General features: G+C 39.9%; 1 protein-coding gene across 1 annotated transcript in view; it reads right to left on the reverse strand.

Moving 5' to 3' along the window:
- The window catches only part of FAM13A (family with sequence similarity 13 member A), a 167,035-nt gene that overhangs the window by 111,487 nt on the left and 31,467 nt on the right, over positions 1 to 24,081 (reverse strand). The window contains exons 5-6 of the mRNA XM_060779247.2: positions 17,255 to 17,414; positions 11,600 to 11,680 (exon numbers count right to left, since the gene is read on the reverse strand). Of these exons, the coding sequence (XP_060635230.2) occupies positions 11,600 to 11,680; positions 17,255 to 17,414 (241 nt within the window). The remainder of the gene's footprint in view (positions 1 to 11,599; positions 11,681 to 17,254; positions 17,415 to 24,081) is intronic.

The raw sequence follows: 24,081 nt of genomic DNA on the forward strand, positions 1-24,081 counted from the left end.
CCATTGCAATCTTAATGTGTTATGCTCCATTACTGACAATGGCAGGTTCATGTTTGCCAATGATTTGAGCAGTCAACTCCTTACGTAAGAGTCCAGACTAACAGCTTATTGCACTGCTGTAAATCCAATCCTCTCGACCCTGGCCACCCCTGAACCCTGCTGGTTTCCAGAAGGCGATTAGTCAGGTTTTTGTTATTTGGCAAGAAATCTTGTCTGTCCGAGGCCAGTTTTACCCTATACTTCAAAACTCATTTAAAACACCCTTCTGCGGAGCAAAGGGGACCTTATGCTGTTAAGATGCCAGTTTTCATAATTGGTAAAGAATGGATACAAAGAAATTTCAACATAATCACTAAGGTTTCTAAATAGTGGTTTCCAGGATGGAGTCGCTATATATGTACACAGGACTTCTATCTGGCAAACTGATCCCCTGATATTGTTTTATGTCAATTCCAAGAAACCCTAGTTGGCCTAGTTTTATGTCAATTCCAAGAAACCAATTCCTAGAAAGGCTTGAATTCCTGTGAAGAAACATGAAATTATAAGGAACATATTTTCTGTCTTATGCTTATCAATCAACACAGCAGTGCTGGAAAATGTCTGGCCCTCCAGATGTTGTTGGAATAGAACTCCCATCATCCCTAGCCAAGTTGCAGTCCATACAACTGAGGCTGTGCTCTTTGTTCTCCATGCTGGCTGAAATCAGACAGGCCTTCCTAGTTAGGGCGTCAAAGAAGTCCATCATGATCCAGTCTTAAATCCTGTTATGAATCTATATAGCCTGAAGTATAAATCACATTAATAAAATTTTCCCTTCATATTTACTCTTGTCACTAAACTTCAAACTGTAATTAAAATAACACAGAAAGAAAGAAAAGCGCCACCACCATCCAACATTGAGATTGATAAATGAAGACTTTTGAGCTGCCATTTCATGAGAGACCAAGTTGGGCTGCTTCCATGTTAAATCTGTTGTTATGCTATCGCTCGATAGAGGGGAAGATTGGTTGCTTTACTTTGAAAACAATGTTACCAGGCAACAAATATTCAATATTCTAACTAACCCTAGAATTACTGGTGTGTGAAAGTTGGACAACCTGCTGAGATTAAGTGTCTCTGGGTGTGAAGTCAGTTGTTCTGAACACTTTATTGCTTGCACTACAAATCTCTCGGTTACCAACCTTTGTCACGTAATACCTACTCTCGCTTTGTTTAGGTTAGACATAAATTGACATTGTCAGTGACTTTTTTCTGATCAGGTTTCATAATCCTTCCCGGCACAGCAATAAATCCAGGGGCGTTCAGGGATGCTGACAATTCTATGTGCAAATCAATGGAGCTGGGAGAGGAAAAGTTCATAATTTTATTCCATGAAGACGTGTATTTGCAGGACCACTGGAAATTTTACTTATTCACCGCTCTGGCAGTCAATATTTCACCTACCATTGCCTTGACAGCAAAAAGGACATCCAACATTATTATTATTATTATTATTAATAATAATAATAATAATAATAATAATTTATATCCTGCCACTATCTCCAGAAAGGGACTCGAGCAAGCTTACAAAGCACTCCAGGGTGCACATATAACATACAACCGGTAAAAAACAGTACAAAAGTATAAAACAAGTCACATAAAAATATAACAACAACCCCCATCAATACATGTTAAAATGAAAACAATTCAATTTTAAAACAACAGTAGATAAAACTAACTGCCATCAATTCACAGGTGCCAAGTGTCAACGTCATATGGGACCACTCAGCCTACTCAAGGTCAAAGGCCTGTCTAAACATCCATGTTTTTAGGTTGGAACAGAAGGATTGAAGGGTGGAGGCTAATCTAATCTCTTTTGGGAGGGTATTCCAGAGCAAGGGGGCCACCACAGAGAAGGCCCTTTCTCGTTCCACCAACCTCACTTGAGACAGGGGTGGGACTGAGAGAAGGGCCTCTCCTGTTGATCTCAGAGCACTCACTAGTTCATAAAAAGAAATGTGGTCTTGAAGATAGGTTGGACCCAAAATGTATAGGGCTTTCTAGGTAATCACTTGCACCTCAAATTGAGCTGAGAATATCAGAATATGAAATCCCATTGCTGATACCAGAGTGGATGCTTTTGCTGTGCAAAAATACTTTGTTAAATCAGCTATACCTATCTTGAAAAGCAAAGGGCATCCTGTTATATTGAAAAACAAGTATATGAAAAGGTGCTGGGCAAGGATTTAAAAGCTCTTCACTCCTGACCCTGCCCTACAAAAGCCTTTTTCTGATCTAAAGTAAGTTCCTGGAAATCTCAAATAGGCTTTAAATGATGTCTCTCTTAGGGCCCTTCCAGGCAGGCCCTATATCTCAGGATCTAATCCCAGGTTTTCTGTTTATCCCAGGTTATCTGGCAGTGGAGACTTGGAGACTCATATAATCCAAGTTAAAGCAGAAGACCAGAATTCGATCCTGGGATGTAGGGCCTGTCTGGAAGGGCACTCACAAATATACATACTGGGAGCTCCTACAAATACTAATAGCTACATTGGTACTTTTTGGTGCGGGGATCAAGGAAGTGAACCAGGACAGTCCATGGAAGAAAAAAAAAATAGCCTTTGGATTTTCTCTTGAGCTTAAAATGGCTAAAAATGGTGAAAATAACCTGCACCCCCTCCCCTAAAGGCTGCTCACTTGAAGGAACGATATTAGTGGCAAAGATGAAGTACTGTGGCCACGTAATAAGATAGGAAAACATGGAGAAGATAATGATACTGGGGAAAAACGAAGGAAAAAGGAAGATGAGCCGACCAAGGGCAAGATGGATGGATGTTATCCTTGAAGTGACTGGCTTGACCTTGAAGGAGCTGGGGGTGGCTAAGGCTGACAGGGAGCTCTGGGGTGGGCTAGTCCATGAGGTCATGGAGAGTCAGAAGTGACTGAACAAATAAACAACAACCTCTCAAAGCAAATTTAGGGACATTTCCCCCCAGTTTTTCCCCATTTGTCGGTACTTGAAAGGCCACAAAATGGCCTTGGGGGCCACATGTGCCTTGCAACTTGTAATTTGCCCATCCTTGTGTTCAGCATATGCCAATCTGTATTTTTATATATTCTAAATGACTTTAAGGCACACAACAATAAAATTATGTCACGAAATGCTGACAGTTCAATATATTTCCACGAAAGGCAGATGCCTCACAGGACATGGAGTGCCTTGCAATTCTGCATAAAGGTCCACTAGGCTATGTTTTGTTTTGTTAATTTTTTCAAAAAGGGTATATTTTGAAGGTAGATAAACAACCCCACATACTGGGGGTGAAGTTTGCATTTTGTTTTATGAATGCAATTCAATGGCTTTGTCCTGTTCCTAGAGGAGGAAAAAGACAGTGAACCTTCACAGAATTGGATTGTAAAGAAGGATCATTGGCCTTTCGTTCACTTCCAGATCGGTCAAGGCACAAGGCTTTCTGATTGTTTCAATTACACACGCGATTAAGGGACACTTTAAGTGTTCAGCCAAATTGTTTTGAAAGCCCCTCTATTTTCTATTCTGGGGGCTGTAGTCTATAGAAATTCTGCAAGTTCTAGTACCTCCTACTGCCTTATATTTGTACGGACATAATCCTCAAATTATTATTTCCACAACAGAGAGAAATACTGTTTAGTTCTTCTTTGAGTGCAAAATATATGAATTGAGTAGTCGTTTCCTAATATCTACATTGTTTCTTTGCTAAACAAAGTAAAAGTTACAAATTATTTATTTATCCAACTTTTAATTAAGGTTCACAAATACAATTAAATCAATGAAAAGTGCAAAAGTCTAAAATATCCCAAGTTACCCAGCTATCATACCAAAATATTAATTTAAAACCATCACAGCCAAACAGAAGAGCCAAACATAAGAAATTTGGAGAAATTCACTGAGAAGGAGAAAGCAGAAGTTGGAAACATTACTTTTGGATACTACAACTCTCACAATTCTTCACATAGCATTGCCAATACAGGTCTTTAGTCTAAAGAAAATTTACTCTTCCAATCTCTAAGGTGAAAAAAAAGCTTAAGATGAAAAACAATGGTGATTTATTCCAAAAACTGAACCAAAGTGCAACCATGTCCCTACATGCAAATATTGTAGTGGAGACAATAGAAAGCCTTTCCTAGTACTGACAGTCTTCCTGTTCTTCTTTCATTTAAATGGGGAATTGACCTCTACTGATTGCCTAAAGGAAGTAATAAACATGTTTGCATACAAAGCAATTGTGGTTGAGTGTACTTTTTAGATAAACAAAAGAAGATTTGCTTTTGTGTACTGTACTTTTGCAAAGAGGAAAGGAAAAGACCAGAAGAGTAAAGGGACATGGTTTGCCATGTGCCGAATTTACAAATCAGGCAAAAGGGCGTATTGTACCAATTTGGCCCTTGCAATACCACAAATCTGCACCACACAATCAAGAATGTCTAAGGACCTCATCAAATTGTTGAGGTCCAGCTTTACGATTCATCAGCCTCTGTGATGAATCAGGGGCAATGGGAAAATCCTGGCACCCTGCACCCCACCTCGCTGCCAGCTGATGCTTCATCACACATGGGGAAGTGTCGCTACATGGCTTCCTTCATGGCAACCCCATTGTTCCAAACATAGGAAGGCTCCTGTGTTGGCAGCACAACATCCTATGATGCTGCTGTCCCAGCTGACCCATGGATCCCCACCAGAAGTGAGGCTACACCGTGTGATGGACGCCGTGGTGTTTTGTGGGTCAACTGGGGCAGAAGCATCCAGGGACTCTTAATTTCCATCATGTGATGAGGTCCAGGATGAGAGATTTCATGGTTCCTAAGTCCAAACTTCCTCCCACACAACAGAGAAATCCTAGGGCTGCAATGGGGCTTATGAACCCAGTATGAAGTACTGTTTTGTAGTGTTAGAAAGTTGGACTGCAACTAGGGGATCTCTATTGAGTCACAACATTGAATTGGTGGCCTTGGCTAGTCATTCTCTTTCAGTCAGATCTACTTTGCAGTGTTACAAGGGCAAAATGATGAGGTGGAAACTCAGGTATGTCAGCATATACTCTGCTGAGGAAAGATGGAGCAGAAATGAAATAAATGGGGTGGCAGGGAGGGGGGAGATTTAGTTTTCAATGCTAACTCCCCAAAGTCCCCGTCAGTATGATCACTGATCATGGACTCTGAGAGCTGAAATCCCAACATCTAGAGTACCAAAGGTTGAAGACAGTCTGGAGTGAAAAGTGGAGAATCTTCTCCCCTTGAATAGTTGCGTAGAAGAAGATGTTTTAGCAGGCGTTTCTTGTGGCAAACAAGAACTCCTAAAATGCCCCTTTCTACAACATTATTAGAGAGACCAAGAGCTCCCAGTAGTTCTCAGCCTGGAACCCCTATTTAGAGCATTATGAAAAGGGATATCTGTATGGGTCTCTTCAAAATAATTTAGTCACCTCAGACATTTCAAGTTAGTATATTTCCCTAGCTTCTCTCCATGCATCCTGCTCCAATTCCCACATCTGAATGGGGCATGAAGGAATAGGTAAGAGATTCATCACACAATTTAAAACTGTGCTGGCTTAGTTTCTGAGCACTGAGAAATATTTAATCAGCTGGTCATCAATGACTGGAAGACTCAGTCAAGGAAAGCAAACCTGTCATCCTTCCCAGCATTCTAGAAATGGCTTTCTTAACATGACACTCTGTAGAAGGTAGAGAATTCAACAAACATGTGACACAGGCAAAAAGATATTGCACAACAAACTGGGGGTTGTGTTGGCTGCTTATGAGATCTTTGAACTGTTATTTTTAAAGGCAAAATTTATGCATGAAATCAAAGGCTGAGTTAAACTCTGAGCTTACCCAGACATACAGAATAAAAGTCCATATCCCTGCTTGTAAACACAACTCAGATCTGCATATCCAATTTGCTCTCTGTACAAGTCCTAGCTTTCTTAGATGTTTTAGGGCTACTTTTTAAAAAAAATATTCCAATTTGAATTCAAAGCAAGAAAGGAATGTATTAACAAATAGTTCAGGAGACACTGCAAGGAGGAAAACCAAAGCAAACTTTGGCTACACAGAAAATATGCTGTAAGAAACATTTGTGCTTGAAGAGGAGAGGAGCATCCCACAAAGGTTTCTGCTGAGATAAACTGGTTAGTGTCATCAGTGATGGGTAATCTGGCACATTTTTGCTTTGCTGGGTTCTTTTGAGCCCAGGAAAGGCCCTTGATTTGCAACTACAAATCTACTTGCAGGTATTTTGGTAACAAAATGATGCAACCAGAAACCAACTATTGACAACACTCAAATACTATCAGTAAAGAGAACTGTTATCATGGTGAACTCAAAGCATCAGCAGCATCCCAGGGCAATTAAAAAGATTGTCCCAAGGAAAAAATCAAATATTAGCTCAGCTCTCTACACTTTTTAAAGAGTTAGGTATGCAGGACCCATGCAACAGTGGGAAAAACTATGTATAGAAAATACATTTTTAAAACCTGAGAGAACAGCTTCTCTATTAATCTCTAGATTCTCCAGCATAATCCTATGGCCAATTTCTGCCAGAAAGTGACAACAGTATTGTGCTGGAGGACCTACAAATGTCTAGTGTCTTCTCTAGGAATCTCTAGGTCCTCCAGCATAACTCTACATTCATCTTCAGGAGGACACTGAACATAGACTTGTACTGGAGGCACTAGATCCCAATGGAGATCATATTCATCTGATCTGCAAATGTTAAATCTGCAAACACTTAACATATGCACATTCTACTTACATGTATACAGACGAGGATTGAAGACTGACATGGGGGTGGGAAGAAAAAGTTTGCAAACATAGATAAAAAGTGAGATTTATCCAGGTTTAAAAAGCTACCCATCCACCTATAGTGGAACAAACTATAGCTATTTGATAGTAATATACGCAAACTGTATAACATTAGATGCCATGAAGGGTTTAAATGACACTGTGGCTGGCACATGCTGAGCTTGTCACTTCTGAGTTTGAAAAGGTCACACCAACAACATTTCAAGGCCAGCTCACTTTCTCTCAACTGCCTCTTTGCTGACAATACAAATGTTATAGGAAGACATTTTTTTCCAGTCTGGGAGTGTCAAATGCCTAGCTTGACTTAAGTTAACTGGGTTCAAAAATGGAGACAATCTATATGTAGCATATTCCCTTCCTCTCAGATTTGGCATGCTTATCCTTATAGACTGGGGCATTTGCAGATACAGTGTCTTTGGGAGCAGATGCCAAGAACAGCATAAATATAACCAAGGTGTACATAACAAATGAGTACTCCGGTTCTGTCCATACTGCAGTGGAAAGGCTCAGAAGGCATCCAATGTCAAAGAGTAATTCAAATTCCAAACAAACATTAATAGCCAAAGGTCTAAGATCCGATCCTCTGGTAGTTCACCAAAAGGCTGCATATATGCACCAAAACACACTAAATGTGCATTAGTTGAACAATTTAGCCAAGTTCCATTCAATCATCATATTTACTTTTCTCCTCTTCCTCTAATATTATTACAACAATAGGAGCCCCTGGTAGCGCAATGGGTTAAACCCTTGTGATGGCAGGACTGCTGACCGAAAGGTCAGCAATTCGAATTCTGGGAGCATGGTGAGCTCCTGTTTGTCAGCTCCAGCTTCTCATATGGGGATATGAGGGAATCCTCCTACAGGATGGTAAAACATCCAGGTGTCCCCTGGGCAAAGTCCTTGCAAATGGCCAACTCTCTCACACCAGAAGTTACTTGCAGTTTCTAAAGTCGCTCCTGACACGGAAAAAAATTACAACTTATTTTTCAAAAGTAGGCATGTCTATACTTAAAATAGAGGGAGGAACCTGTTCACACACCCCTACTGCAACACAAAGAGGTGCAAGGGGTACGTTAACAACATTAGGGAGTATCTAAATTATTTTTGTGTGTGATGTAGGTGAATATAACTAACTGCAAAAACATTTTTCATCAGCCCTGCTTACATGGTCAACTTCCATAGATGCTCAAGGTGAAAACTCTATGCTAATTTACTTTTTGAACGTTCTCATGTACATGTGCTCTGATCAGAAGTGCCATTATTATTAAAGTAAAAAGTCACTTCAAATCATGTGGTTCCATCTGTATCCATCACAAGCCTATGTTGTGATGCTGGGTTTCAAAAATAATAATTGTTGGTATTTTAGCTACCATATAGTACTACCTCTGTTTCAATGGCAGGTACATTCCAAGATCCCCCCTGCCCTGTGGATATGTAAAACTGGATAATAGCAAACTAAACTTGGGATTGAAACACACCATAGAATCAAACTGGAGGAACAGAGAAGCCTGCAAACATTTACAGATGGAATAATGTTTTGGAACATGTGTATGCGAAACTATGGATATTGAGGTGGTCAGTTGAAAAGATTCACACCTAGCCCAACTTACAAAAGCCTTTTGTCTCACCCTGGTCATTCCACAGATATATAAACCCCTTTTTCCCAGCTCCAGCAGACCTCACCCTCTGAGGAAGCTTGCCATAGATGCAGGCGAAACGTCAGGAGAAATGCCTCTAGAACATGGCCATATAGCCCGAAAAAACCCACAAGAACTGAGTGATTCCGGCCATGAAAGCCTTCGACAATATATGGATATTGAATTCATGGAAAAAGATGACAAGATCCAGGGTGGTATGGTCTGGCATGGAAGCAGACGCATGTGAGTGACAGCATGAGTTACTGTGCTGGATGACACCAACCCTACTGATGTCACCAATGAAGCATTCTTAAATTTCTTTGGATTTTTGCCCTCATATACCCTCAAAGGAACAGAAGGATACAGTCCTTCACATTCCTCCTGGACTTCCTTGGCAATTACTGTGAAGAACTGCCCCTGAGCCATTTTACATCTCCCAGATGTAAAATGGCTCAGGGCAACAACGACAGCAATTGAAGTAAAAATTGCCCTCTCCTCTAGATGCCATTTGGGGGGTATTAAATTCATTGGAAAATTGCACCCCAAGTGCTGCAAAAACACTGTATGTCTTAAGACTTTTTCTATCTGTGCTATGAAGCAATAATTAAATGATGGCCATTAAAAAAAAGAAAAGAAAGGATGGGAGTCAGGGAGAGAGTGAAATATGTTCATGCATTTGGAAACAAGAAACATAAATGGGTCTGCTTATCAAAAGGCAAACAGTGTTCCACTGAACTATAGTACAGAAGCCTATTTTAACCTAGTTGCAGGGATTTTTGCTTTTGAGTGGGAAACACGTGATCTGGCAATCCAATGTACCTTAACTTCTAAGGCTCTGCAGAATTTGCCAACTCAGGGAATGAAAAACATTTATTCTGCTGTTGAATGGCAGAGGGTAATAATTCTGGCCCCAAGCAAATCAAACATCTGTGTGATGGTTATGACATGCTAAAAAAACCTTAAAAGAGGCATTCACCTTAAGCCTGAATTTAAATCAAGGTATCTGGCCTAGTTCTCAAAGACAATGACATGTGATAGCCAGTCACATGTATTTTCTCTCTATGGGGCTGTATTCTTTTACACACACAATTCTTTCACTCTAGGCATTATTCTTTTGTTCTTCATTCCCCACCACCAAGATTTTATGCTTCCAAACAGCTGTGGGGAGGCTGGGAAGGTGGACATAAAAGATACATACAAAGTTGAATATTCCTTATCTGGACATCTATAATCCAAAAGCTTTTGGCTGCCCACTTCTGCTATCAAGATGGTGACAGTCGTACTCCTCCTCAATACAAAATCTAAACACTCCTGGTCCCAAATATCTTGGATAAGGGATACCCTACATATATTAGTGTTCACATATTTTCCATTTCTGTAGATGAGCAATGCTTGCTAAGGCACAGAGGAAGCAACGGAGTCAGATTGTCAGTCCTTGAAGATGCTGTTGCAAGTGAGATTTACCCAGGTTGGAAAAGCTATCCATATTGGAGCATAGCAGCACACCCAATTACCTGGGAGTTACCCCAGACCGTTCTCTGACATACAAGAAAGTGGGCGCTGGAAACAATATCATACAAAAGCTGACTGACACAACCTGGGGATCACAACCAGATACAGTGAAGACATTTGCCCCTGCGCTTTGCTACTCTGCTGCTGAATGTGCATGCCCAGGTAGACATGGCTCTTAATGAGACATGCTGCATTATCCCAGGTTGTCTGCACCCTACACCACTGGAGCCGGTATTGCACCACTTGACATCCGCTGTGAAGTAGCAGCCAATAATGAAAGTACCAAGGCATTGACATATCTGGCCCATCCTCTATTCAGATCTCAGCCAGCACATCAACGCCTTAAATCAAGAAATAGTTTTCTAAGATCTATAGATACTCACAGGAACACTTCAGCAACTGAGAGCCCAAAAGCAGCAGGCTAAAACCTGAATCCATGTGAATGTGGGGAAGAGCAAACCTCAGACCTCCTATTACAATGCAGCCGGAGCCTTGCCACATGCACAATGAAGGACCTTCTTACAACTTACTGCTTCTCAGATGTTTTAAAGTAGCACTGCCAATAGTTAGCAGCAACAATGAACTCAACTGTCTACCTATGTTTTAAATCATGGCTGGGAAAGTATAGCTTGTGGGGCATATATTTCCCTGGAACCCCATTTCTGCACCTAGTAGCCTTCAGGTAGTCCTCTAAGTCAAACAATTGAAAACAATCCTAGAAATATTTTGTCTTAAAATTGCCCCAAACAAAACAAAACAACTTGCCTTTGTTATGATAGAAAATTAGCCTCAAATTGTGATCAGAAATGATGTGACATCACTTCCAATTCACCACAAAGTGCCCATGTGGTCCACAGCTGTGGGGGAGGTTGGGAAGGTGAAGATATTATGCTACTTGGTTCTAAATGACCTTTATAGTTGTATGAATGTTCCAGCCTGACTTGGTGCTAAAGTTCAAGTCTTGGCAAAGCCAGGCAATACAATATCCAGGTTTTGTCAACAAAGAGAAGTATGACAAAACAAGGTGAAGCCCGATATGCAAGCTAAAGCAACCTCAAGCAAAAAGAAAAGCAAGGATTCAGGATGGACAGCACCATAGGAAGTATATGTGAAAGATGCACAAGAACAAGGTTCAAATAATGCCAGGAATGAATCCTCCAGATGTTATTGAACCCCAGCTCACACTGTTTTATCACTGGTTATGTTGGACCAGCAACATCTGGAGGGCCACAAGATGCCCACATGTGAGACCTCATTTGCACTGCTATATAATTAAATTGTATTGAACTGCATTATATAAGTGTACACTACTATATAATGCAATTAAATGCAGTTAAACTGCATGAAGCTGCGTTGTATGGTGGTATAGATGGGGTCTGAGATAAACCCAAATCAGTCCCTAACACTAATAGGCAGCTCAGGCAGGTTGGATTGGTCCACCTCCAGTGAGGGGAGTTTCATCTGACAAGTTCAGCAGACATTGCTGCTGATGGATCATTGGTTATGCCTAATGTAGCTTTTGCAAACTACAGGGCAAAACACCAGGAAAGTCAAAGGTTTCCCACAACAGATAGAGAGAAAAAGCAAGTGAAACAAAAACAACCAAGAAAAAACCACACATTTTTCTGTACCTTGTTTCTTGGACTTCGTTTTGGAGCTTCCCTTTCAACACTTGTCAGAATGACAGGCAGATTTTGCTTACAGCTGGCCTCCTATGAAGAGAGAAGATAGCCTATTAAGAAAAGCAGGAGCATGGAAGTTTCCTTCACAAAATACTGGGTATTTTTTTTATTGCAGTTTAATTCTTGCATGGAAGGATTACCAACCAAATTTAACATTACTGGTGGTGCTGGTTATAGAACATGATACTGATGGAGAAATCTAAGGATCTGATAACAATGGTGGAAAGTTCATTTTGGTGAAAGGAATCCTTTGTATCAGGAGTTAAGCACACACTTCTTAGACATTATCATTTTGTGTGGCTCTGAAAACCACTCCCAAAAGCTTTACTGCATTGTTGCCTTGTGTTTTCTGATTGTGTCTCTTCGTCAATTGTCTTCTGTTATTATAAATAAAAATGGATTAAAAACAAAAGAAAATAATTTCTACAAAGGTACTTAAAAATAAAAACAATATGCCATTTCCAAAAATAACTTTCTTCATTTAATTTGATACACAATGGTGTTTTGTATCAGTATTCTGAGTTCTTATATGCTCTCTTCTATTGGTGTTGTGGATGACTTCTTGACTGTAAGTCTATTCAATAAAAACTAAACATTCTGGTCTTACAGCCACCATTTGGACATGTATAAAAGGCTGCCAGTTCTGCAAAACATATACACATTTATCTTGGGTTTATACAACACGTTTTATTATTTTGGTAATTTACTGTTTTGATTGTCTCAGGAATTGAAGACAGAGAAAGCAATGGTTGCTCAGTGGAACATTTTGCAATTAAAAAGTTATTGACATTCCTAGTTTTGGGGTTCATTTTATATCAAGTCTGAGGTCATGAGAAAGAGCTGGGAGTGTTTGCCAAAGAGCCTGTCATCATGGCATCAAACCATTGTTAAAGAAGTATAGCTGTGGCTTTGTACAATGCCAGAATGGTCAAAACACAATTCGCTATCAAAAGTAAGTCAGAACAGCAAAATACAATATTCTGCCAGTTTACAAAATATTTCTTGTTTTAGTCTGTTGCTCTATATACACAAATGGTTGCAGCATAAAACATGGTGTACTGATTGCATATTTGGAAATCTGGAGTAACACCTGGACTAGACATTGTACCAGTTTTGTAACATGTTGGAATATATATCAATATATATTTGCTGCCTGTCAATACACATACCTAGCAAGAAATATTACACTGTGTTCCATAAAGTTCTAAGCCAGAAATGCAAATAATTCTGGCTTTTTGGCAACATGTTAGCACATGCCATCTAACTGATCCTGATTGATCCCTTCTGCAAACTTAAGTGTTATGTTTCAGACCCAGAATCCTGGCTCTTTTTATCTCTAACAAGCTGGGGCTTGATGTTCATTTACATGTCCTAGTTTACAGGGTGGAAGGTTGGAAGCCACATTAAGCTCTTCTATCCTGGTAAGTTCCTAGTAGGCAAGGTATTACTTTGGAGCCACATGTGGACCCATAAAGCTATTTTTGGAGCCTATAATCCCCTTCCCCCCATCCCCAGATTTCCCAAATCACAATTTGATGGCCCAAAGCAAGGGTGATTTTACTCTTCTGAAAAACTCTCTAGAAAAGTAAATTCACAATTTATTTAAGTCACAGGGCTTCAACTTTCCTACCTGGCATACAAATTACCAGTCTTTCAAATCCAGAAGTAACATATGGTCACTTCTGGCTAGAGGTTTTCTTGCAGATCCAGGGGCTTAAAATATAGCCCATCCATGTTTCAGCTTCTATTTGCAACAGGAGCTGTCAGGCAATGGGCATCAGCACATTTGTGAATACCAAGAATTTTTAGCCCTTCTCGCTGGCTGTTCCATCTAAACACAACCAGGAATGCATTTCAGGCAGAGAGAAAAGATATTCATAGCTGCATATCATTGAAAACAGATTTCAAAGCGATGAGTCTGACTCGGCCAAGTTCAAAATTACAAGCCCATTCCTGGCAATCAAAAAAGATTCCAAAGGTAAAGAGTGACAAGGTTGGCAACCTTTCACCTGCAATTGCTCACTTAATCCCTGGCCACATCATCAACAACATTATCATCATCATCATCATGGTTCTTTATACCACACTTTTTTCTCTCCGCACAGGAGACTCAACTGTCTCCAGTCTCTCTCTATCTTCTTTTATTTTTCCTTCCTGTAATTTTTAATCTGCTCAACTAACTGCAAAATGATCTGTAAGAAGAAAAAGTTCTCTTGAAGAGGAAGCATGGTTCAGAGAAACAACTGATTTCATTTCACATGCTCCATGTCACTCACACCACCTATGCTTACAATCTTAACACTGCTGGCATGAACTTTGGCCCAGCAGAAAATGAGTGCATCCTAAGGTAGTTTAAGATCTTCTGGGGAGGCCTTGCTCTTGGCCCCACCTCTATCACAAGTGAGATTGGTGGGGACGAGGAGCAGGGCCTTCTCGGTGGTGGCCCCTTGCCTGTGGAATTCACTTCCCGGGGAAATTAGGTCATCAACATCCCTCCTCTCTTTTAGAAGGAAACTAAAAACATGGATATGGGACCAGGCCTTTGGGTAATCTGGCAGACAGACAAAGGACAATGACGACTAGAATTGGATAGGATTTGACAACGCGGAATGAACTTATGGATTCCGAGTTTGGCGAACACTGATCATTAGATTAATTGTGATGTATAACTGGATTGTTTTAATTGTTTTATAATTGTTGTTGATATATGTTTTATCTTATTATCTGTTTTGCTGGCATCGAATTGTGCCTTTTTTAAGCCACCCTGAGTCCCCCCTCAGGGGTTGAGAAGGGCGGGGTAGAAATGCGCAAAATAAATAAATAAATTAAATAAGGTACATTTAGGCAATCTGATGAGCTTCAGGTGGTTTGAATGAGAATTCCTGTAATTTTCAGTCAGAACAGCTAACAGTCAGAATTCAGGTTATCTAGAATCCGGAACATCTAGTGGATAGCATTGTCCATCTTGCTTGGTCTATCACAGTAGTTCTCAATCTGTGGGTCCCCAGATGTTTTGGCCTCCCACTTCCAGAAATCCTAACAGCTGGCAAACTGACTGGGATTTTTGGGAGTTGTAGGCCAAAACCTGGGGACCCACAGGTTGAGAAGCACTGGTTTATCAGTAGAGGTGCCCAGCTCTGTACAGGTATCCCAATGTGGGTTTAACAGAATTCTGCTGGGAGAGTAATTAGCAATATTTAACATGATTCACAAGTATCCACCAATAAAGTGTTCAGGGTTTCTATATTTTCATACTCTTATCCTGCTCCTGGTTATAATTTTATTTTGTATGCTGAAATGTTGTATTCAGTGTTGCTGATTTTCTCTTGGTTTCATATTCTGCTGTCTTTAGTTGCCATTTTATTCATTTATTATATTTCAGCACTATGATGCAGTGTTCAGCATCCAGTGGGCTCACATCAGTTTAAAAGCAAAATAAATACAGTATATCAATAAATACATGTTTTTAAAAGAGCACAATAGGAAAGTTCTACAACACCTAAACTGAATTCCTTCAAGAGCCAGGTAATATTTATGAGGAGAAGCAACAAAGTTCAAAGGCCAGGGCGTTGGAGGTGATCTGAAATGGCAAAGATCAAAACAGTCCTAATCTTCCCATATCAGATTTCTTACTGCGGAGGATGGTATTATATTACAGGATGCAATGACAGCTAGCAATTAATGCAGTAAACAGTACAGCTTGAAGGAGCATGGAATTGGAAATGTATCTAACTAGCTTTAATTGTTATTAACTTGCATTGTTTTTGCTGTGGGAGCAGATTATGGTTTCTGATCAGCATCTTTGGTACCTGTTACTCCGAGGGTACTATTGTGCACATGTGGTGCTTTTTGTCATGGCCTTGGGCCCGTACAATAAATTATTTTGACTGATTGATTGATATTTAACTAGCTGCCTTACACACAGCATAAGGACGGAGCAGAATATTTAGTGATGACTCGTTATAGTACTTATTTTGCTTTTGACTTTTGTTTGAGACTTCAAGATCCAAAAGCAAACAGATCAGCATTTTAAAAAGCCCCACTACTTCAAAAGTAGGACATTTAACAAACTCTGACAGTGACTTCTATTGTCCATTTATTCAAGTTTCTTCCTTATTCTCTATTTAGATGGAAGAACTATCAGCACTGACACGATAGGGAGGAAGGGCTGGAGAAATGCACAGCTTATGTGTCAGATTGCAGCTGTGTGTCTGCAGTAAATAGTGCAATAAGTAAATACTATGTTAGGCAAGACTGTGATTCTAGCCTAGCTGACCCCTTGTGCCTGCCTATAATAGGCAAGGTAAACAGCAGCTGTTTCTAGAATATCTTACTGGAATGGCATGCACAGCAAAACAGAGTTGGGAGAAAGCTGACAAGCCAGACTTAGCAGCTATCTGGAACATATTTAAAAAGTAGATCTATCAGTTTTGGCATAAAAATAGAAATCAGAAGAAATTTGGGGTGGCAACAAAGAAAATCGTAGATGCATGTTGGAAGAAGTTTTCAAATGGTGTCCAGTAGGTTCAAAATATTTCTATTTACTTATGCACGTTTTATCTGCCTTGGCTGTTTCATTCCACGTGTATGTGTTGATAGTTTTTAGTTTTAAAACATTGGGGAAACACGCTGAACCTCTCCTCTTTTTTTAGGATGCAGGAACCTATCTATACTTTCCATGCTATTCCGGTTTCTAGTGCCAGGAAAGATGTAAAGCCCTAAAACATATCAACTTCATATGCTTGAACTAAGTTTCATACAATAATACTTCCCTGATATTTTCACATTAATGAAAAAAGAGGGAGTGATAGGGACGAAGGAAGATTGTTTTGTGTAGGAAGATTTGATTAGAAAAAAAACTGCACAAACTCTTCCCCTCATGTAGTTATTCTGTTCAACATTTCTGCCCCACCTGATTCCCTCCCATCAAAAATAGAGTTAAAGGTTGAGTATCTACCATCTGAAACACTTGGGACCAGAAGTCTCTTGGATTTTGGGGTTGTTGTTTTTGGGGATTTTGAAATACTTGTATTTTAATATATGTATATAAAGAGATAGCCTGGAGATGGGACCCAAGTCTAAACATAAAATTCATTTAAGTTTTGTATATAATTCATGTACAAATGCTGAAGGTTCCCAACAAAGGTTGTGTACAATAAACCACAAGAGAAAGCAGAGGGGTCACTATGTCAGATTTTGGTATCCATGGGAGACAGTGGTGGTCTGAAACAAAACCCCAGCTGAGTTTCTTGAAGTCAACCCAACCAATAACTTCCTTTGTACAGGCTGAACATCTCTCATCCAGAATACCAAAATCCAAAACTGTCCACATGGATGCCCAGGTCCCGTTACATAACAACGATGTAATAAAATTGTGTTCCATATATTTTCATGCTTAGGATGGTTGAATCCATGGATGCAGAATCTATAGATACAAAAGTATGGCTGTATCTCAAAAGTTATATCATTTTTGTAGCTCTTCTCATAGTAAGAAGCAAATTATTAATTCCTCCCTACTATCCATTGTACCTTATCCGCTGCATGCAACTACATCAGAAAGGAAATCTCAAAAGAAGAAAAAGGAATGATCTTTCTAGCACTCACTTTCACCAATATAATCTTTGACAATTCCTCACATGGGTGCATTTCATTTTCCTTCTTCGTTTGTTCCCACTCGAACAAGGCACTGTAGTTTTCCAGCATGTGAGCCATAATTTTGTTGCAGGTCTCTTGCTCCTTCATACCTTCAAAGCCAGGAGATACACTATACAAAAAAAAAAAAAGTCAACAAGTTGAGGGCATTAGAAAAAAAGACACACATAACTCTTAATGAGCTGTAATGAGATGACTGTGTTCTAGCCAAATAGGTCACTAGGGAATAGAAAGTGCCCTGGGAAGCACACTGTGGATTGTATCACAGGGCTTTGGTTGACGTTACTTTTCAATTTGCATGAAAAGTAGTGACCAATAATAGGCTTGGGGACATCCTCAAATACACCTGAAGGCAGCATTATAAGGAATATACAGAGCTTGGAAAAGTTACTGGCTAGAGAATACTGGACACGGCAGAAAAGGAACTTCTGAAGTTCTGAGATGTTATTCTCTCTTTCACTGCATCTGTCGTTCTTTCCTTCGGTTTTATTGAATGTTAAAAATACGAACTGCAATTTAACACTGACTAGACTAGACGATGCCTGTATACAACAAGCAAAGAAAGCAACAGCAATCCTTTACAGCACATAAACAGCAAAACAAAGGGAAAAGTAGGAGAGCTCATAAATTTGCCTCACCTCTTAATCACAGATCTCTCTTTCCCCCCTATTTGGTATATATCTGACCATCAAAATGGAATCAGAAAAGTAGAGTCATCCTTAGATGTATTTTGGGGTGGGCCTTCAAGTGGTCTCTAGAAGGTTCAAAAACTTTATTTATGTAAAGCTTACTTCCTGTTACATTTAGCATATTATTAATTTTGGCTAAAACTGAAACTAGCTGAACTGTTCAACCCCTGTTATTTCTATATTATGTCTACCTCAAGCATTAAATTTTGTATGAATTTTCAGGAACATATCTACTTTTTTTTTTTTAAAAAAAAAAAGAAGTATAAAATGTAAAGGTTTTCCCCTGACATTAAGTCAAGTTGTGTCCGATTCTGGGGGTTGGTGTTCATCTCCATTTCTAAGTCGAAGAGCCAGTGTTGTCCGTAAGACACCTCCAAGATCATGTGGCCGGCATGACTGCATGGAGCGCCCTTACCTTCCCGCTGGAGCAGTACCTATTGATCTACTCACATTTGCATGTTTTCAAACTGCTATGTTGACAGAAGTTGGGGCTGACAGTGGAAGCTCACACCGCTTCCTGGATTCGAACCTGCGACCTTTCGGTCAACAAGTCTAGCAGCTCAGCAGTTTAACCCACTGCATCCCCAGGGGCTACCTAGACACAAACTGAGTTACATTTCTAACCTTGAAACAACCATTGCCTATTTTCTAGCCTCAGTCTGCAATGCCATGCATAATTACCTGGGATAAAGTTCTACAAAATATTACTGTCTGAGAAAATATGTACCAGATTGTGCTGTTAAGAGCTAGTAGCACCCACATTGTTTAGTTTAAGGGGAAACAGGGGTCTCTCTGCTGTCAGAAATTTAAGAAACACTCAGACTGAGAAACAAGTTTCCCAACTTGGTTTAGAAATGGCAGCTAGCAACAGCTTGGTAGAATGGAAACAAGCCCAGAAGGAGCAGGAGGATACAAAAATGCCAAGAGGAAAATACATCTGAATCAATAAACACACCTACAGTAATTCCCATACCATGATTTGCTAATGTCATGGGACAAAAAACACTCTTTGTTTCATTGTAGTCCAGAGATGGGGAAACTTTTGCTCTATAAGTAGTTGGTTCCTATGCAGATGGCCAATTATAAGAGATTAAAGGAGCTGTAGTCCAAAACAGAACTATTTCTTCATCCCTGTTTCACATCATAGTCAAAACAGACAACCATCATATGAGAGTTACACACAAAATGCTCGTTCCTTCTTGCTACTTCATCACACTAGAGAATGAATCTGCTTTAAATCCAGTTTCTGCCTCCGGCAGAATTTTGGGGTTTGTAGTTTAGCGAGGCTGTTAAAGGCTCCTCCGTAACTACAAACCCCAGAATTCTGCAGGAGGCAGTAATTGGATTAAAAGTGGATTCATTCTCTAGCATGATGAGGTCCTTAATCGCTTTTTAAAAACTGATTGATTTTATATGAAATGTGCTTCTCATCATTTGTTCTTAGTTCAAATGCTATCTGAAATCCATCTTCTACAACACATTTTTTCTTTGTTGTATGTTCTGTGTTTGAAATGCTTACTTTGAACATTTACCCTAAACAACAACAATCATAATACCAATAATACTACTAATAATTAGTTCATTTGTACCCTGCCTCTATCTGCCCGAAAGGACTCGGAGCTGCTCACAGAAGCACTACAAAGTGCCGCACTCAAGACAACAATACACAAGTATATAAAACAATATAAATCTAAAAACAACTAACATATATAAATCCCATCTGATCAAATGTAAAATTCAAAAACTGCAGTAGAACCTACAAATAAGACTGGCTATCTATAAGCAACAAGCCAAAGAGATGGAGTAAAAACTATGGTGAAGTGATCTGATTTGATAATCAGCCTGGTTTGTGGCTGGCTGAAAAATATAGTGTAAAGAGAGACTGGTGAAGATGGCTTGCTCCAACTATGGTTTACGGGTTCTGTATGGACAAATCATTGTAAAAGTTTACTACTGTATTAAAACTCCAAAGGCGCCTGCTCTAGATGAAATGGAAAACTAAAGTAGGCAAACAAATTGAAGCAATACTTTTCTTGTATATTTGGAAACTCCAGGCATGGTTACAATTTCGAACAATGTTTAGCAAGATGCTTGAATTGCACTTAGGAAACCTAGAGTACCGCCTTATACCCGTAAATTGAAAAGAAAAATCCCAATGCAAGTGTATGTCAAATTCTAGGTTTAAACTATGGTTTAGCTCTTTCCCAAACGACTCAGATCAGAGAATAAATACCTGCTTTAGATACATTACAAACCTCAATCAATCAAAAACTTTATTTATGAGTGAGTGAGTAGTTTATTCGATGCTTAGACCATATGTCTTTCACATACAAGGCAAGTCAATTAAGTCCACCTCTCTCTTTGGGGACTCAGGGTGGCTAGCAACATGAAATAATAAACAAAGCAAATGGGCAATATAAACAATCAATCATAAACAATCAATCTCAATCAATCAAAAACTTTATTTTTATCTTGATACCTCTCCCTTTGAGAGTTCTGAGAGTGCCTTGGACTGCGAGAAGATCCAACCAGTCCATCCTCCAGGAAATAAAGCCCGACTGCTCACTGGAGGGAAGGATACTAGAGACAAAGTTGAAGTACTTTGGCCACATCATGAGGAGACAGCAAAGCCTAGAGAATTATGCTGGGGAAAGTAGAAGGAAAAAGGAAGAGGGGCCGACCAAGGGCAAGACGGATGGATGGCATCCTTGAAGTGACTGGACTGACCTTGAAGGAGCTGGGGGTGGTGACGACCGACAGGGAGCTCTGGCGTGGGCTGGTCCATGAGGTCACGAAGAGTCGGAGATGACTGAATGAATGAACAACAACAACCTCTCCCTTTAGGGACTCAAGGCAGCTAACAACATGAAATAATAAACAAAGCACAATTACACAAAACACATTAAAACAATGAAACAAGGTTAAAAGCCACACACACAAAAAATAAAACATTGCATTAACATGTTGCATAGTACTTTGGATCCCAGCCCATCTGTTCACTCACACCCTCCAATCAACTAGTTTTTTTCTAACAATTTTCTTTCAACGGATACTTCATCCCTTCCAGCCTTTTAGTTAACAGAAGTGGCTAAAAATCTAATCTCAAATGGGTCTCAACCACAGTCTAACAATTTCCTTGCTCATAAAGGCAATTTTCTTAATTAACACCATTTTAGTGACATCATTTGCCTTCTGTTTGAAATGAGGAACAGTTGCACCAGGCGCCTGCTCTAGTGGCAAGCCCCATGGGCACAGAGTCAGTGCACACTCCTTTTCTTGGACTAAAAGGACTCCCAGAGTTCCCCAAGCTAGCGTAACCACATTACGCTGGTTGGAGAGATTGTGTTGTCATGCTTTGAGTTGATTTTTTTCTATCATTTAATCATTACACTATGCCTACCCAGATAGTGTTGTGATTCCACATTTATTTCTATGGAGGCGTCACAGAGAATCCTAAGGTTTAGAATTTCAGGTGGCACCAGAGCTCTCTGACTGGAAATTCCAATTACGGTCAGCCACTAAATTCACTATGAGAAAACAGTCCTCTAGAAATTTGTAGTCCTCCAGCACAACTCTTTGGTCAACTTCTACTGGAAACGATCATAAAATCCTACCAAGAGACCTAGAGATTCCTGAACAGATGTTCGCTTTAGAAATTACTAGGTTACCTATGGTCAACTTCTTGAGGAAGTTGCAGTGGAGGACCTAGCGATTCCCAGAGAGAACATTTTAATCAAATCTGAAAATAACCTAATTTGCAAAAGTCAAAACCCACAAATGTGGAGCACCAATTGTACATTTCTCCAAACTGCCAAGGTTTTATAGGATGCCTACATAGCAGTTCTGCATACCTTCATGATCATGCTGAAGTTTTTGTTGCACCCTTCTCAAGACACTATAAAAACATTGTTTTACAGGAAATTTTTCACAAATCCCAGATGCTCTGAGGTTGCTACCTTAAATATCCCATGGAGACTTTCACTACTTTGTACCTCCAAACATCTCCACAAAAAATCTCCTATTTTTCATCATGGGCAAAAACTATGGTTAAGTAAAAAATCATTTTGCAAGACAGAAAAATGCGGAGAACAAAGAACGGCTCTGGTCCACTTAGTAAAAAACAGGCTAAAAGCTCTCTGCTCCTATGGGAGCAATTCCAATCAAAACTAGAGGCCATTGCTGGCACTGGCCTTGTCAATCTATTTTAAACCCAGCGTCTCACACAGTTTTCCAAGAAATGGAAGGAGGAATCTCAAAGTTTAAATCCTCTACCTCTAGTCTGCAGAAAGAGTGGAAATGCAAGGAGAGTCAAGGAGGCTGGGAAGAGTCACGGAAGAAAATGCAGTTCATGCACTTTTAATCATTTCATATTATAAAATGTATCTGGGCCACACAAACAACTACATTCCACATTTAAATAGACTGGCTCCGGCAATGAATGCATGCCTTACATCCAAGTGTATTGGCAAAGGAGTGTCAGCAACAGAGGTCCATCATTTGATAGATCTGATAGGCAGCCCAAAAAGGAAAAAACAAAACAAACACAAACAAAACAAAACCCACAGTCCTGAACAGAATGAATGCTGTCATTTCAATTGTATCTTCCGCTGAATTCTGATTGTGGTTCCTTCCATAATACATGCCAGGTCTTGTTTCTTTGCAACAAACTGGGTTTGCTCTATAGCCTTGCAGTTACATACACTCCCAATATTTCACAGATTAAAACTGAGACCCCCATGGGTAGGCAACATCAAAATTTGGTCAACGTGGTAAAATTATTAATGAAGATGTGCACACAACTCTGGAAAGGATGCAGCAGTTTGCTTTTGCTGAGCCTATTGGGAAGGCCAAGGTCTTGCACCCCTTCTCTCCTCTTCCCCACAAAATGGACTTAATTGAGTGTAAACCTCTTGTAAGGTGAATTAAAATTACTATAACTGAAGTAGCAAGGGGAAAAGCAGATGGGGGGGGGGCAATTTAAAAGCAGTTAAAAAGGACTGTCTGTGCCAAATTGAGACAGTTTTATTACGTTTAAGGAGAGATGGGAATATCCAAGGTGGTGGCGGCTGCATGGACTTGGGGGGTATAGTTTCCCCACCCTATTTTAAAGTATCTCCCCCCCCCCACAGAAAAACCAAAAAAATGACAAAAATATTGTAATACTATATTTTAGAATGATGCACAAAATATTTAAAGCAATATACAGGTATTGTTGCAGGTTTTTCGGGCTATATGCCTCTAGACCATGGCCATATAGCCCGAAAAAACCTACAACAACCCAATATACAGGTAGTTCCCAAATTACAAACAAGATAGGTCCTCTAGGTTTGACAGGACAGGTCAATTTCTTTGTAAATTGGAACAGGTACATTTTAAAGTATATATATTTTAGCTTTGAAGGGTTAACACCCCTGTGGTGTTTGTTTCTCTGCTGTGCCCCATTCAGAAGATTTCACCTTACTTCCTGTCCCTGTGATAATTGGATTTTGAAAAATGTGGCTTGTTGTGGAAACAAGGATTGGTGATCATGCTTCAGTGGATACACCTTTCCCCATGATAATTCTTTCAGGAGTGAATTTCCCTCTCTAGGAGTAGATTTCTCTCATTTCCTGATGTCTCACTTCTGTTCTTAATTATGAGTTGTTTGTAAGTTGGATGCTTCAAAATTGCAGATTGCCTGTATTCATCTGTTTTGTTGTAATGTGCCTTCCAGTAGTTTCTAACTTATGTTGAGCCTATACACACTGGCCCTTCTACACTATGCCAGTTCATGTTGCATTTTTCAGCCACACAGCCCCTTACTAATAGGGGGTTGCCATACATCCACCCATTTTGATGCACTCTTGGTATGGGTAGGCATGGGGGGGGGGGGATACGGGGAGAAAGACACTGCCATCCCACCTTCCGAGGTTAGCCTGAGCCTAGGAAGCATGGGATGCCCCTGGAGACTGCAATCGGTAGATTGCACATGTCAGTTTTCCTAGAAGATACTGACCTTTGGTGATGTTTTTTAAACTCATAGTTAACCAATTTGTCCTAGGTTAAATTGTTTGGACAGTCCTGCAAAACCTTGGTTCTTCATAACTATGA

The sequence above is a fragment of the Anolis sagrei genome, chromosome 5 (assembly GCF_037176765.1).
Source record: "Anolis sagrei isolate rAnoSag1 chromosome 5, rAnoSag1.mat, whole genome shotgun sequence".
In the NCBI taxonomy this organism is placed as follows: domain Eukaryota; kingdom Metazoa; phylum Chordata; class Lepidosauria; order Squamata; family Dactyloidae; genus Anolis; species Anolis sagrei.